This window comes from Rhinopithecus roxellana, chromosome 19 (genome assembly GCF_007565055.1).
Source record: "Rhinopithecus roxellana isolate Shanxi Qingling chromosome 19, ASM756505v1, whole genome shotgun sequence".
NCBI classification, from domain to species: Eukaryota; Metazoa; Chordata; class Mammalia; order Primates; family Cercopithecidae; genus Rhinopithecus; species Rhinopithecus roxellana.
This window is the reverse complement of record NC_044567.1, coordinates 47464996-47481528: the sequence shown is the minus strand read 5'-3', so window position 1 is coordinate 47481528 and position 16533 is coordinate 47464996. Positions and strand designations below refer to the sequence as shown.

Sequence of the window (16533 nt, the reverse complement as noted above, 5' to 3'; positions counted from 1 at the left end):
AAATAAATAAATAAATAAATAAATAGATTGTCTACTTTACAGGAAAAAGTTTCTTTATTCTCTTTTAATACAAGTAATCCGGCTGGGTGCGGTGGCTCAAGCCTGTAATCCCAGCACTTTGGGAGGCCGAGACGGGCGGATCACGAGGTCAGGAGATCGAGACCATCCTGGCTAACACGGTGAAACCCTGTCTCTACTAAAAAAAAATACAAAAAACTAGCTGGGCGAGGTGGCGGGTGCCTGTAGTCCCAGCTACTCGGGAGGCTGAGGCATGAGAATGGCCTGAACCCGGGAGGCGGAGCTTGCAGTGAGCTGAGATCCGGCCACTGCACTCCAGCCTGGGCGACAGAGCGAGACTCCGTCTCAAAAAAAAAAACAAAAAAAGCAAAAAAAAAAAAATACAAGTAATCCAAGGGCGTATTTATCTCAAGAAATGTTATAGGTGTCTACTTGTCTCCAAACTGAGGTAATATACATTAAATATGTACAGCTTTTTGTTTGTCAATTTTACCTCAATAAAGTGGTTTTTATTTTATTTCATTTTATTTTTAGAGGCAAGTTCTCTTGTCTCACTCTGTCATCCAGGCTGGAGTGCAGTGGCATGATCATAGCTCAATGCAGTCTCCAACCCCTGGGCTCAAGAGATCTTCCTTCCTCAGCCTCCCAAGAAGCTAGGACCACAGGCATGCGTCACTACACCCAACTAATTTTTATATATTTTTATTTTTTGTGTGAAGGGAGGGTCTCACTATGTTGCTCAGGCTGGTCTTGAACTCCTGGCCTCAAGAGATGGGATCCTCCCTTCTTGGCCTCCCAAAGTGCTGGGATGACAGGTGCGAGCCACCACATCGGGCCTCAATGAAGTAGTTTTATAGAAAAGACAAATGTTACTTAGTATCCTCCAGTCTACCAAGACTTTGTGAGAATTTTCAATCAGTTTATTCTTTTTGAGCAACTTTGTCCCAACCCTTCCTAAAGAGAAAGGACTACAAAAGATGGTCCACAGATGATGAGAGGGCATTACATACCATTATACAAGATGTGTCAAATGGTCTGTAAGACAATCATTAAGCCTTCCGATAATAAAAGGCATCCTTCCCTATAAGACAATCATTAAGCCTTCAGATAATAAAAGGCATCCTTCCCTATATTCTTTTTTTTTTTTTTTTTTTTTTGAGATGGAGCCTGGCTCTGTTGCCCAGGCTGGAGTGCAGTGGTCCAATCTTGGCTCACTACAACCTCAGCCTCCCAGGTTCAAGTGATTCTCCTGCCTCAGCCTCCTGAGTAGCTGGGATTACAGGCATGTGCCACCACGCCCGGCTAATTTTTGTATTTTTAGTAGAGAGGGTTTCTCCGTGTTGGCCAGGCTGGTCTCAAACTCCTGACCTCAGGTAATCCACCAGCCTTGACCTCCCAAAGTGCTGGGATCACAGGCATGAGCCACTGTGTCTGGCCAAGTAGACAATTTTATTAAAATTTTCAAAAAGAAAAAGACAATGGTGCCAGAATTCATGTTTGCAGATAACCCAAAACCCTTCTTTGGTCTGTCAAGCCCCCTCGGTCTCCCAAAATGCTGGGATTACAGGTTTGAGCCACCGCGCCCAGCCTTTCCCTATATTTTTGTGAAACACATTTTGGTGTCAAATATGCGTGTGGGAAACTGTGTCTTTTATGGTTGCATCTCTTGATGGCTTCCTTGCAGTGGCACTGCTGAGCTATTTGCAACCTGTGCCAAGAAGGACATCAGGGTGTGGCACACATCATCCAACAGGGAGCTACTGCGGATCACCGTGCCCAACATGACCTGCCACGGCATCGACTTCATGAGGGACGGCAAGAGCATCATTTCAGGTAAGGTCCACATGTCAAGATCTGGCTCGGGGCTCCAGCTGCGGTTTTGATTCTTGTCACTCTCCTCCCATACTAGTCTCTACGCGTGGATAACCTAGAACAGCCTCCCACTGTCCTCCCCCTTCTTGCTTCTAATCTAGCCTCTCTTTGGAGTTTCCTTCCAGCTGGGAGACTTTCTGAGCTAGGAAGGGCCAAATAGCAATTTCTCCTCTCCCACATTGCTGCATATAGCGTGTATCTTTCTCTCTAGTAGGAAGATTTAGAAATTCAATTTTGAAAAGGAATTTGTGGCCTCAGTGAGGACAGGGCCCCCCATGTGAGGACCCCTTTTGTTGTGTAAGAGATAAAAACCTGACTCAAACGAAGCAATGCCTCAACGGGAATTTATTTTTAACTCAATTTATTATTTTATGCCAAAGTCATTTAGCATAAATTATAGGCAGCATGATATTCCACCTCTAAAGACTTCAGCATGTATCTCTAAAAATATTTTCCTTTAAAACAGTAATTTCTTAGTATTGTCTTATGCTGAATCTATCTGCAAATCTCCCCAGTGCTCAGAAAGTACATATGCCACTGCACATCAATGAAAAGTTCAGTGGATCTTTAGTGACAGCTATTAAAATGGTGATACCAGCAGCCCATCTCCCTCTCTCCCTCCCTCCCTCTCTTCCTCCCTTCCTTCCTTCTTCCCCCTCTTCCTCCCTCCCTTCCTCCCTTTCTCTCTCTCTCTTTCTTTCTTTTTTTTTGAGATGGTGTTTCACCCTTGTTGCCCAAACTGGAGTGCCATGATGCGACCTCAGCTCACTGCAAACTCTGCCTCCCGGATTCGAGCTATTCTCCTGCCTCAGCCTCCAGAGTAGCTGGGATTACAGGCATGCGCCTGCCTCAGCCTTCCGAGTAGCTGGGATTACAGGCGTGCACCACCACGACCGGCTAATTTTTTTGTATTTTTAGTAGAAACGGGGTTTCACCATGTTGACCAAGCTGGTCTTGAACTCCTGACCTCAGGTGATTCACCCACCTCGGCTTCCCAAAGTGCTGGGATTACAAGCGTGAGCCACCGCGCCTGGCCCTCACCCGTCTTTTCTTGGCCCTGTCTCCTTGTTAGCGTCCCTACCCCACCCTGCGCATGTCTTCTCCACATGATGCTGCCAGGAGCTCTTGGCTTACCTTACATCTAGAGCGAAGGCAGCTCAGGACAGAAATCTTGGCGTCCTCACTGCCTCCCCTTTCTCTCTTAGGCCTACATCCACATCTCCTGATGACGCTCATTACAAAGTACATCCAAGGTCCGTCACTCCTCATTATCTCCCCGCTTATCTTAGCCACCAGCATCTCTCCCCTAGATTGCTCTGGTACCTTCCTACCAGGTCTCCTTGCTTCTCTTCTCACCCAGCGTACTTTCCCGCAGTCTGTTCTCAACACAGAAGCCAGAAGCCAGAGGTCTGCTTTAAAATGTAAGTCAGGGCCGGGCGCGGTGGCTCACTCCTATAATCCCAGCACTTTGGGAGGCCGAGGCGGGCAGATCACGAGGTCAGGAGATCGAGACCATCCTGGCAAACACGGTGAAACCCCGTCTCTACTAACCACGCAGTGGTGGCGGGCACCTGTAGTCGCAGCTGCTCGGGAGGCTGAGGCAGAAGAATGACGTGAACCCGGGAGGCGGAGCTTGCAGTGAGCCGAGATCGCGCCACTGCACTCCAGCCTGGGCGACAGAGCGAGACTCCGTCTCGAAAAAAAAAAAAAAAAAAAAAGTAAGTCAGGGCCTGGCGCGGTGGCTCACGCCTCTAATCCCAGCACTTTGGAGGCCGAGGTGTGAGCCACCGCACCTGGGCCTGATTTACATAGCTAGGATTACAGGCATGCGCCACCACGCCCAGCTAATTTTTGTAATTTTTTTTTTTTGTTTTTGTTTTTGTTTTTTGTTTTTTGTTTTTTTTTTTGGGGGGGGACGGAGTCTCGATCTGTTACCCAGGCTGGAGTGCAGTGGCCGGATCTCAGTTTACTGCAAGCTCCGCCTCCTGGGTTCACGCCATTCTCCTGCCTCAGCCTCCCGAGTAGCTGGGATTACAGGCATGCTGCTACCAGGCCCAGCCAATTTTTGTAAATTTTTTAGTAGAGATGGGGTCTTGCCATGTTGACCAGGCTGGTCTCCAACTCCTGCCCTCAAGTGATGCACCTGTCTTGGCCTCCCAAAGTGCTGGAATTACAGGTGTGAGCCACTGCGCCCAGCCCCCACTTTTTTTTTTTTTTAATTTTTGTTGAGACAGGGTCTCGCTCTGTTGCCCAGGCTAGAGTGCAGTGGCGGACTCTTGGCTCACTGCAACCTCTACCTGCCAGGTTTAAGCAGTCCTCCCACTTCAGCCTCCTGAGTAGCTGGGACTATAGGTGCACGCCACCATGCCTGGCAATTTTTTTTTTTTTTTTGTATTTTTGGTAGAGACTGGGTCTTGCCATGTTCTCCAGGCTGGTCTTGAACTCCTAGACTCAAGAAATCCACCCACCTTGGCCTTCCAAAGTGCAAAGTGTTGGGATTATAGACATGAGCCTTTTTTTTTTTTTTTTTTTTTTTAAATAAAAAAGGAAGTTCTTGAATGGGCACAGTGGCTCATGCCTGTAATCCCAACACTTTGGGAGGCCGAGGCAGGCGGATTATGAGGTCAGGAGATCGAGACTGTCCTGTCCAACATGGCGAAACCCCGTCTCTACTTAAAAATACAAAAATTAGCTGGGCATGGTGGTGCGCACATGTAGTCCCAGCTACTCAGGAGGCTGAGGCAGGAGAATTGCTTGAACCCGGGAGGTGGAGCTTGCAGTGAGCCAAGATCGTGCCACTGCACTGCAGCCTGGGCGACAGAGTGAGACTCCTTCTCAAAAAGAAAAAAAAGGAAGTTCTTGATCAAGAAGGTGACATGATTTTTAAAAGGTGGTTGTAAGCAAGAGTGGAAGCAAGCATAAGCTGTTATAATAATCCAGGAGAAAGATGGTGGTGCCTTGGATGAAGGAGGTAATGTTGGAACTGTTGAGAGGTGGTCAGATTTGAATGTTTTTTAACAGTAGAGCTGGTGGAACTTGCTGATGGATTGGATGTTGGATTGGGTTGGGTAGATGGAATTGAGGGTAATCAAGGAAGACTCAGGCTGTTGGCTTAGGCAACTGGATGGGTGGTGGCAACTTTTACTGAGATGGGAAAGATAGTGGAAGGTGGAGGAGGAGCATTCCATTGAAAGATTGGGGTAGGTTGGGGTAGGTGGGATGACAACAATTATTTGGAAATGTTCAATTATATATCTCAGGCACAATATCATCCAGCTAGTTGGGTGTACAAGTCTTGCGGTTCGTGGGAGAGGTAGGAGTGGGCCTCCCTCATTTCCCCCTCCCCGTCCTCACTCACTTGGCATGGGATGCACCTAGGTAGGTTCAGCCAAGACAAACCACTCCTTTCCCTTAGCCAGGTGTGACCAGTGTGGGGTACGAGGGGAAATGGGCCTATGATGACCACCATTCAGTTGAGCTGGTCTCCTCCCTCCACCACAGCGCCGCTTGCCAGGCCTGCCTCTCCTTAGTGAGGCCAGCAGCCTGCGGAGAGAGGGTGTGTGTACTGATCCTGCCTGCCTTTTGTTTCCCTTTCATGCCAGCATGGAACGACGGTAAAATCCGAGCCTTCGCCCCAGAGACAGGCCGACTGATGTATGTCATTAACAATGCTCACAGGATCGGTGTCACCGCCATCGCCACCACCAGTGACTGTAAAAGGGTCATCAGTGGTGGTGGGGAAGGGGAGGTATTGAAAGCAGAAATTGGAAAAAATAACGCTCTATTTAGAACAACTGCCTTATAGGAAGCCTCTATTTGCTTTTAAAAATACACACTTGTGCTAGGATTCAAGCAGGACCAAATTAACATTTTGATGAGATCCGAAAATACATCGTAAATAAAAGTTCTAATATTATAAATGTATATCTTTTTTTTTTTTGAAATGGAGTCTCACTCTGTCACCCAGTCTGGAGAGTGCAGTGGCTCAATCTTGGCTCATTACAACCACCTCCTTCCAGGTTCAAGCGATTCTCCTGCCTCAGCCTCCTGAGTAGCTGGGATTACAGGCGCCCGCCATCACACCCAGCTAATTTTTGTATTTTTACTGGAGATGGGGTTTCACCATTTTGGCCAGACTGGTCTCAAACTCTTGACCTCAGGTGATCCACCTGCCTTGGCCTCCCAAAGTGCTGGGATTACAGGTATGAGCCACTGCACCCTGCCTATAAATATGTATCTTTGTGCACAGAATATACATTTGTGCACAGAAAGGACATATACAATACAGACATGAAAGTGTTCTGTGTGGACTAGAGTTAATGAATTCACGTGGGTGTTTTGCCAGTGTTTTGACTTGCTTGCTCTTTTCCTCCAAGAATCGTAGTTGTGTTTTGCCAGTGTTTTGACTTGCTTGCTCTTTTCCTCCAAGAATCGTAGTTGTATAAATTGTCTTCATCTTACCTTTCAAAGCAGGTGATGGTTTGAACATCAATTCTTTTTTTTTGTTTGTTTTTTGTTTTTTGAGACGGAGTCTCGCTCTGTCGCCCAGGCTGGAGTACAGTGGCACGATCTCGGCTCACTGCAACCTCTGCCTCCCAGGTTCACATCATTCTCCTGCCTCAGCCTCCTAAGTAGCTGGGACTACAGGTGCCTGCTGCCATGCCCAGCTACTTTTTTGTAATATTTTTAGTAGAGACAGGGTTTCACCATGTTAGCCAGGATGGTCTCAATCTCCTGACCTTGTGATCCGCCCACCTCGGCCTCCCAGAGTGCTGGGATTACAGGCGTGAGCCACTGCGCCCTGCCTAGCATCAATTCTTTAATACACCCAGACGTTTTGACATTATTTTTAAATGATCACGCTCAGCTTTTTCTTTCCATTATTTTGAGGAGGCTGTAACACTTTTTACTTGCACATTTTTCTCTGGATCTCTCCTCCTCTGTGCCCCAGATTCTTTCCTACCCCAAAGTCTTCCCTTTCTCTTTGAGATGTTTTCTTTTCCTTTCCTTAATCCCCTGTCATAGGAAGAACAGAATAGTTTGTGCTCGTCTTATTTTTCATAAATCCAACATAGTCATTATAAGAAGGTATAAGCATCTGACTACTATGTTTTCTGGTGTAGTTGTGACATATCCTTTGTCCAATTAAAAGAATACGGGCTGGGAGTGGTGGCTCACGCCTGTAATCTCAGCACCTTGGGAGGCCGAGGCAGGTGGATCACCTGAGGTCAGGAGTTTGAGACCAGCCTGGCCAACATGGCCAAACCCTGTCTCTACTAAAAATACAAAAATTAGGCTGGGCGCAGTGAGTCGAAGGTTGCAGTGAGCCAAGATCACACCATTGCACTCCAGCCTGGGTGACAGAGCGAGACTTTGTCTCAAAAAAGGAAAAAAAAAAAATACAAAAATCAGCCAGGTGTGGTGGTGCATTCCTGCAGTCCCAGCTACCTGGGAGGCTGAGAGAGGAGAATTGCTTGAATCCGACAGGCGGAGGTTGCAGTGAGCCGAGATCACGCCATTGCACTCCAGCCTGGGAGAGGGAGCAAGACTCCGTCTCAAAAAATAAAAAAAAAATAAATAAAGGAATACTATACTAACTACTTTCCTTTTACCTATCCCTTTTATTAAAGCATCATATTGATGATTTAAAATTTTGTGTGTAGGTAGCTGTATTACCAATGAATTTCACTCCAGGATGATATACAGGCATTTGGAAATATTTGTGATATAAAATAGGTATTAGATTCAGTCGAGTTGGGAATCATTGCTTTTACACGATCAAAATTGAACAACCGATCATGAAAGTTTAAATATGGCTCTGGGTACCCACAAAATTTCCCAATGGTACCAGAAATTTGAGAGCCGTGATCAGCAGAAGTGAACAGACATTATTTCACTTGGTTTGGTGTTGGCCCTTGCATTATCAACTTGCGTAGCAGGTGTCTGATTACATTTCTCAGCCTGTATGTACAAGCAGGTACAGGATTGTTAGCAGCATTTTTCAAGCCCTGTTGAAGATGATCACATCTTATACATGAATATTCCTGCCCTTCAACTTAGGAATATTCACCCTACCCAACCGAGAGGAAGACAGGGAATTAAAAAAACACAAATCAGGCCGGGCGCGGTGGCTCACGCCTATAATCCCAGCACTTTGGGAGGCCGAGACGGGCAGATCACAAGGTCAGGAGATCGAGACCATCCTGACTAACACGGTGAAACCCCGTCTCTACTAAAAATACAAAAAAATTAGCCGGACGTGGTGGCGGGCGCCTGTAGTCCCAGCTACTAGGGAGGCTGAGCCAGGAGAATGGCGTGAACCTGGGAGGCGGAGCTTGCGGTGAGCTGAGATCGCGCCACTGCACTCCAGCCTGGGCCAGAGCGAGACTCCACCTCAAAAAACAAACAACAACAAAAAAAAACCACACAAAAATCAAGCATAGCAAAGGTGAAAAAGCTCTTGGACTCTTTTCCTATCCCTTCAGAAGTCCCAAGTATGTGTCAAGATCCTGTGTTCTGTGGCTTTCAGGTGAGGGTATGGCAGATAGGCTGTCAGACCCAGAAGCTGGAGGAGGCCCTGAAGGAACACAAGTCCTCAGTCTCCTGCATTAGGGTGAAGAGGAACAATGAGGAGTGTGTCACCGCCAGCACCGATGGGACTTGTATCATTTGGGACCTTGTGTAGGTACCTTGATGGGGAGGATGCCGTAGTACCTCCAAAATCCAATCATGCCAACAGTTTATTGAACATGAGAGAAGATTCAAATGAAGCGTAGAAACCTTATTGAAGGCAACACAGTAGAGGGATGTTCATCAGAAGCCGTTCATGACTGTCCATGGTTTATCAATGCTGGTGGAAAGGGTTAAAATTTCCAGGAAGAACTGAATGTTAGAAGTTTCTGGTGAGATAGGGAAATAGCTTTCTGTGTCCACACAGTGAAGCATGGTTTGACTTACATGAATTCAACCCTAAGTGTCCCAAATGAAAGGGGGCAAGAAAAATAACGAATGTAAGGCCGGGCACGGTGGCTCCTGCCTGTAATCCCAGCACTTTGGGAGGCTGAGGAGGGCGGATCACCTGAGGTCAGGAGTTCGAGATGAGTCCCGCCAATGTGGTGAAACCCCTTCTCTACTAAACATACAAAAATTAGCTGGGCATGGTGGTGTGTGCCTGTAATCCTAGCTACTTGGGAGGCTGAGGCAGGAGAATGGCTTGAACCCAGGAGGTGGAGGTTGCAGTGAACTGAGATCACGCCATTGCACTCTGTCCTGGGCAACAAGAGTGAAACTCTGTCTCAAAAGGAAAAAAAAAAAAAAGAAAGAAAGAAAGAGAAAAGAAAAATAACTAATGCAGGCAGTGCCTCTTATCATTCCAGTCAGTTAGATGAAGCCCAGAATGAACTCCCCATGGAGGGGAGGGATGCTGGTGGGACATACATTTGCCTTTCTCCTCGGTTGGCCACATTCCCAGGGACCTCTTATGCCCTGAGCATATCACACCCCCATAGAATGACTAACTTCAAACTAACTAGACCAAAGCATATGAACTTTATTGTAGGAGTAACTCAAAGGATTTTTGAAAAGTGGCTTTTTGAATTTTTGACTATAAGCACTTTTGCTGTGTTTTTATTTTAGAATCAGACCCTATTCCTCCAACCCCTCTCCCCACCCACCTATCACCCCTCTACCACTCCTACGAGGCACTGCCTTTGTATCACTGCATAAGAGAGACGAGGATAAGTGCAAAGATGGGAGGAAGGAGGTATGCATGACAAAGAATATGAGATACACTTGGTGGGAATGAGAACTCACTGTGTACTTAACACATTAAAAAAACACAAAGCACTGCTGGGCACGGTGGCTCATGCCTGTAATCCCAGCACTTTGGGAGGCTGAGGTGGGAGGATCACGAGGTCAGAGTTCGAGACCAGCCTGACCAATATGGTGAAACCCCATCTATACTAAAAATACAAAAAATAGCCGGGCGTGGTAGTGCATGCCTGTAATCCCAGCTACTCAAGAGGCTGAGGCAGGAGAATCGCTTGAACCCGGGAGGCAGAGGTTGCAGTGAGCCGAGATCATGCCACCACACTCCAGCCTGGGCAACAGAATGAGACTTCGTCTTAAAAAAGCAGACAAACAAACAAACAAAAAGCCCCCACAAAGCAAACGTTTGTCTTCTAGCCCTGTGTGTCTCCTGGGGATCTTGTTAAACATGTAGATTTTGATTCAATAAATTTAATGTGGTACCTGAGATTCCACATTTCTGAGAAGCTCCCAACTGAGAGCACTGGTTCAAGGACCACACTTGTAGGAAGTGTTAGGCTATATACCTGACCTTCCTCCTGGGAAAATATAGAACTAGAAGGACGTGTCTCGACTTATTTCTATGGATGGTTTGTGACTGCCTCAAATCCTTAAAGCTGTTCTGTTGTGTAGCAGGAATTCTTGTGCCAAAATCTTTAAAAATGCTCAGCTCAGATACCAGGTTTGAAAACTTCCATAATGAGAAGCAACTGTGCAGAAGGTGCATTTTTTAGCCAGGAAAGCCTGGCCTGTGAGATGGCCACCCACCACATTGTCTACGGAAGGAGAAGCGATATTTACATATTTCTTGGTACAGTATCTAAGGCAGGGGTTCTATTATGCACATAAAAATCAACTGAAATTCTGGTTTAAAATGCAGATCTTGGCCAGGCGTGGTGCAGTGGCATGATCTTGGCTCACTGCAGCCTCTGCCTCCTGGGTTCAAGTGATTCTCCTGCCTCAGCCTCCCGAGTAGCCGGGATTACAGGCATCTGCCACCGCGCCTGGCTAATGTTTTGTATTTTTAGTAGAGACGGGGTTTCACCATGTTGGCCAGGCTGGCCTCGATCTCCTGACCTCAGGTGATCTGCCTGCCTTGGCCTCCCACAAGTGCTAGGATTACAGGCGTGAGCCACTGCACTCGGCCCATAATACCCATTTTTAAAATACCCTTCCCAGGCCAGGCTCTCTTCAGCTGCAGGAGGCCAGATCCCTCTTGGGGGCACCCTGGGCGGGGTGGGAGGGTCTTGGGAGGGACTTCTTACCATATGCAGACAAGGGTTGAGCCTGCCAGCTTTTGCGACATCCCCACGTGACAGGCTTGTGTTTTCTGAGGGTTGTGCATGATCTGGTATGTCCAAACCTGTGTACAAATGTGTACATGACATCTTGCTACAGCTTTTATTTGTGAATTAAAGATACATCGATGGTTAAAACATAAATAAAATAAAATGCCCCTCCACACATTCTGCTTCTCAGACTGTAAGGAGCTCCACTTCCAAATGGTGGCCTCAAGAATCAAGTACATTGTGTGGGAGGCAGCAGTTTGTCTCTGAGTTCAGCCTCTTCTGCTTCTTTTTCACTGCAACTTAAGGGTTCTCGCTGAATTCTGTCTTCTGTCTTTAGGAAAGGTCCCTTCTTGTTGTCCTCTGGTGGTCACTGATAGGCCAACGAGAATACACAGAAGTAGAGAGGACAGGGGTGACCTGAAGTCTGTTTCGAAGAAATACAGGCCCCACCGTGCTGGGCAGTATGAGATGTTTGGCACAGAGATAAACCAACCCAAATCCCAGCTTGCAGCAAATCCAGCCTGAATAGTGAATAAATTTCCTAGGGAAGAGAAAGTTGACTTTCGCAGCTTTTGAATCTACTTTCCAGGCGTCTCAGGAGGAATCAGATGATACTAGCCAACACCTTATTCCAGTGTGTGTGCTATCACCCTGAGGAGTTCCAGATCATCACCAGTGGAACAGACAGAAAGGTGAGTCCTCCCAGCGAGAGGTGAGATCTTTCCAGTGCAAGAGAAAAGCAGTGAGGCGTTGTGGCGGAGGCTGCAGGCTCTCAAGTCAAACCATCTTGGTTCCAATGGTGTCTGTCATCAATCAGCCATGTCACTTTGGAAAGGCCATATCACCTTCCAGTGTCTTCACTTCCCTGCCTGTTAAGTGGAAATGGTATCACTGACCTCACAGAGTGAGGATTAAAGTCATGCTCGCCTATGGGGCTTACAGCAGGGCACCTGGCACATAGTAGGTACTCAATAGATTGGTTTTTATTATTAGGGAATTTCTGAGACTGGAGTAGAATTGCTGTGCCCAAACCAGTTATTACTTTGACTAAATTCAAACAGAAAGGCAATAGAGCTCCTCATCTCTTAGCACTGTACTTCATCAATACACTAAAAATCTACACACGGAGTCAAGCATGGTGGCTCATGCCTGTAATTCCAGTGCTTTGTGAGGCCGAGGCAGGCGGATCACCTGAGGTCAGGAATTCAAGACCAGCCTAGCCAACATGGTGAAACCCCATCTCTACAAAAAATTAGTAGAGTGTGGTGGAGGGTGCCTGTAATCCCAGCTACTCAAGAGGCTGAGGCATGAGAATTGCTTGAACCTGGGAAGCAGAGGTTGCAGTAAGCCAAGATTGCACCACTGCACTTCAGCCTGGGTGAGAGAGCAAGACTCTGTCTTAAAAAAAAAAAAAAAAAGAAAAAGAAAAAAAAAATTCTACATATGGTATAGATTTCCCAGTTAAAGAGGAAGGTGAAGGTTCATGCTTCTGTTTGGGGGAATGTTCACCCTTGGAGCAAGCAAGGGGTCCCTGCTCTCATGAACCTTATAACTTCCCTAATTTATTTTGGGTAGGAGGGGATGGAATTGGCTAATACACACATGAACCAATCCGTGAATGGACGACGAGTAACAAGTGAACAAGACATGAGATGGTGAAAGGACTGAGAAAGGAGATAGAACAGGTGATATGATACCGGTGGGCTGGGGGACACTCCTTCAGCTAGGTGGGTGGGTGAAGGCCTCCTTAAGGAACAGCTTCTGAGCTGAGGCCTGAATGACAGAAGGACCCACCCAATGCCTAGACCTCAGGGAAGGGCATCTCTGGCAGTGGACACTCCGGTAAGATGGAGCCCTACTGGGGCTACCCAGAAGAGTATCAGTTTGGCTTCTTTGGCTGGGAAGGCAGACAGTCAAGTTCCAACTACTTCTGTGGGTGTGATTCCTGAGAAACATGGGTTCTGGCATGGTTTTCTATCTCTTTAGGCGTTTACTATGAAATCAGAATTTTTTTGTTAACATGATCAAGCATCAACAGACATTACAAAGCAAAAGAAAAAAATTAGAAAGAAATAGTATGCACAATGTCTAGCTAGATTCAGAGGAATACAGACTCCTGGCATAGTGACTGGTGACTGGAACACAGCACGTTTCCAACATGAAGCAATGAGAAATGAATGAAATGCACATGCAAGTTTGCACATGCAAGTCAAGCACTCTTTTTTTTTTTTCTTTTCTTCTTTTTCTTCAACCTTATTTTAAGTTCCAGGGTACATGCGCAGGATGTGCAGGTTTGTTCCATAGGTAAACATGTGCCATGGTGGTTTGCTGCAAAGATCATCCCATCACCTCGGTATTAAACCCTGCATGCATTAGCTATTCTTCCTGATGCTCTTCCTCTCCCCAACCACCCCCTGACAGCTGCCCAGAGCGTGTTGTTTCCCCTCATGTGTCCATGTGTTTTCATTGTTCAGCTTCCACTTGTAAGTGAGAACAGGTGGTGTTTGATTTTCTGTTCCTGCATTAGTTTGCTGGGGATAGTGGCTTCCAACTCCATCCATGTCCCTGCAAAAGGACATGATCTTGTCCCTTTTTATGGCTGCATAGTATTCCATGGCATATATGTGTCACATTTTCTTAAGTTTATCTGTTTCTTTTTTTTTTGAGACAGCGTCTCACTTTGCCACCCAGGCTGGAGCGCAGTGGCACAATCTTGGCTCACTGCAACCTCCACCTCCTGGGTGCAAGTGATTTTCATGCCTCACCCTCCCAAGTAGCTGGCACTACAGGTGTGTGCCATTACATCCAGCTAATTTTTGTATTTTTAGTACAGATGAGGTTTCCCCATATTGCCTAGGCTGGTCTCGTATTCCTGACCTCAAGCAACGGGCCCAACTCAGCTTCTCAAAGTGCTGGGATTACAGATATGAGCCGCTGCACCCGGCTGGCCGCATCACATTTTCCTTATGCAGTCTATCATTGATGGGCATTTCGGTTGATTCCCTGTCTTTGCTATCATAAATAGAAGCTTTCTTTCCTAAGAAGGACATTTAAATTTTGAATAGATTGTGCATTCACAAAGTTCAAGGTACAAAGGCAGTATATTCGGGAAAAAAATCATCCTCCTTTAGGCACCCTGTCTCTCCACCCCTAAGGTAGTTCTGCTCCCCAACAGGGAACCAAGGTTCCCAGTTCCTCTTTAAACTCCACCCCGTGGAATGTCTCAGTGCTTAGGAGCAGAAGGGAAAGTTGGGAATATGGGTGGGGTGAGGAAGAGGGAGGGCCCAGTCTCTAGAACTCTGGGGAGTCAGGAGTGCTCATCCCCCAGTGGGAAGGAAGAAAATGCTTTTCCTCCCTCCAGGCCTGAAGCTTAGCTGTGGATGCAGAGGCTGTTCTTTCTTTTACAGCTTGCTTCAGGCTCAATCTGCTTAGTCTTATCAAAAGCCCTTTCTGTCTTAATCCAGGTTTATCAGCACATCAACATCTCTTTAAATAGAATGCAAATCTAAAACCAATACTAAAAATATTAAAATGGTTTTGCCACCCCCTGCTGTAGCCTATTTATAATTTCAGCCAGTATCATCCCGTGGTGTATTTTTGCTCCCTTCTATATAAAGTAGAGCCATCTTTTGTTAGCATGTGCATGGATGACTCTCCTGAGCTGAGTCCTGCTTAATGCTTCTTTCCTGAATTCCAGATTGCTTACTGGGAAGTATTTGATGGGACAGTAATCAGAGAATTGGAAGGTTCCCTGTCTGGGTCGATAAATGGCATGGATATCACACAGGAAGGGGTGCACTTTGTTACAGGTTAGTCCTGGGATGGGAAAAAGCCAAGCCTGGCTTATTTAGACAAGGACATGGAAGGAACTCCCAAGCTAGAGGCAATTGGAAAAGACCACAAAAGGGTCTCAAGGCAACTTGGTTAGAATCAGACTGCAACCAATACTGCAGCCAATGCAGCAGAGAAAGAAAAATCCAGAAGTCACATTTCAATGAGAGGAAACATTTGCACAGGAGCCTTAAGGGCGCAAATAAAGGCTAAGACGTAGGTTGCTAGGCTTGCTTTTTGTGGTAGGCATTGATAATAGAAATGCGGCCTTTAAATGGCCTGGGCTGTCCAGCATCCTTCTGAAGTCTTAAATGCGTCTTTTAATTCCACTTTATTATTGCATGATGCGATGCCCTGCCCACCAAAACAAATGAATTAACCAGTATTTCAAAGAGGCATTTACCACCCAACAAGCCGATTGGAACGTCATTATCATTTCCTGCCAAGCTCTTTGATTCATCAGGATATTAACAAATAAATGCGGCCGGGCACGGTGGCTCATGCCTGTAATCCCAGCACTTTGGGAGGCCGAGGCAGGTGGATCACCTGGGGTCAGGAGTTCGAGACCAGCCTGGCCAACGTGGTGAAACCCCGTCTCTACTAAAAATACGAAAATTAGCTGGGCATGGTGGTGTGCACCTATAATCCCAGCTACTCAGGAGGCTGAGACAGGAGAATGGCTTGAGCCCAGGAGGCGGAGGCTGCAGTGAATTGAGATCACGCCACTCCACTCCAGCCTGGGCGACAGAGACTCCGTCTCAAAAAATTAAATAAATAAATAAATACAAAATAAATAAATGCACTAAATGAATTAAGTTTCACAAATACATTGACTATAAGGCAGATATCCAACTAGACACAGTGTAATCCCAATCACATATATGATGTATATGTATACCAGTATACTTACAAAGACTGGAAGGAACCAAGTCCACATTTTACTAGTGGTTATTTCTGGGTAGTGGGATGAAATGTGCTTTTACCTCTCTGTATTTCCCCCTCCCCTTCAAACTTACTGCAACAGATAGATTTTTATAATCAAGTAAAAGTGTTATTACAAAGATAGATACATGGGGACCGTGCTGAAAATGATCGTTATTTGAAATCAGGGTTGTTTCTCTCTTGTATTGCAGTGATGCCATATCCGTGTTTATCTTTTACAGGTGGAAATGACCATCTGGTCAAAGTTTGGGATTATAATGAGGGTGAAGTGACTCACGTTGGGGTGGGACACAGCGGCAACATCACACGCATCCGCATAAGTCCAGGAAATCAATATATTGTTAGTGTAAGTGCCGACGGGGCCATTTTGCGATGGAAGTACCCATACACCTCTTGAAACTGATGTCTCTGGGCCTCGGCGTTGCACACAGTCCTGTTGAAGACCGATTTTAGATAACTCCAACACTCGTCTTCATTCCTCACAGGTCTGCTCTTGTTCTTGAGTCAAAACTTTTTTTTCTTTATAGAATGCATTTTGTATTTCTACATTGTATATTAAAATTGAAATATGTTCAAGAATAATTTGTGCAGACTCTAATTAGAACTTCTTACATTCTGAATAAATTCTCAGTTGTCGGTTTTGTTATAATTTGTTGTCTGCAACTCTGCAAAACCCACAGACCTTCCTCCTGATCTGTGCACAGACAGCATTGCTATTATCCTCTAAAAATAAGGCAAAGTGAATTTCCTTCTTAATTGTCATTTCATTGGTCAA

General features: G+C 46.1%; 1 protein-coding gene across 1 annotated transcript in view; it reads left to right on the top strand.

The window, feature by feature from the left end:
* The window catches only part of CFAP52 (cilia and flagella associated protein 52), a 45784-nt gene extending 29629 nt beyond the window's left edge, over window positions 1-16155 (top strand). The window contains 6 exon segments of the mRNA XM_030923973.1: window positions 1703-1851; window positions 5493-5638; window positions 8420-8571; window positions 11575-11677; window positions 14683-14794; window positions 15980-16155. Coding sequence (XP_030779833.1) covers window positions 1703-1851; window positions 5493-5638; window positions 8420-8571; window positions 11575-11677; window positions 14683-14794; window positions 15980-16155 — 838 coding nt within the window.
* Window positions 16156-16533: the final 378 nt, after the last annotated feature.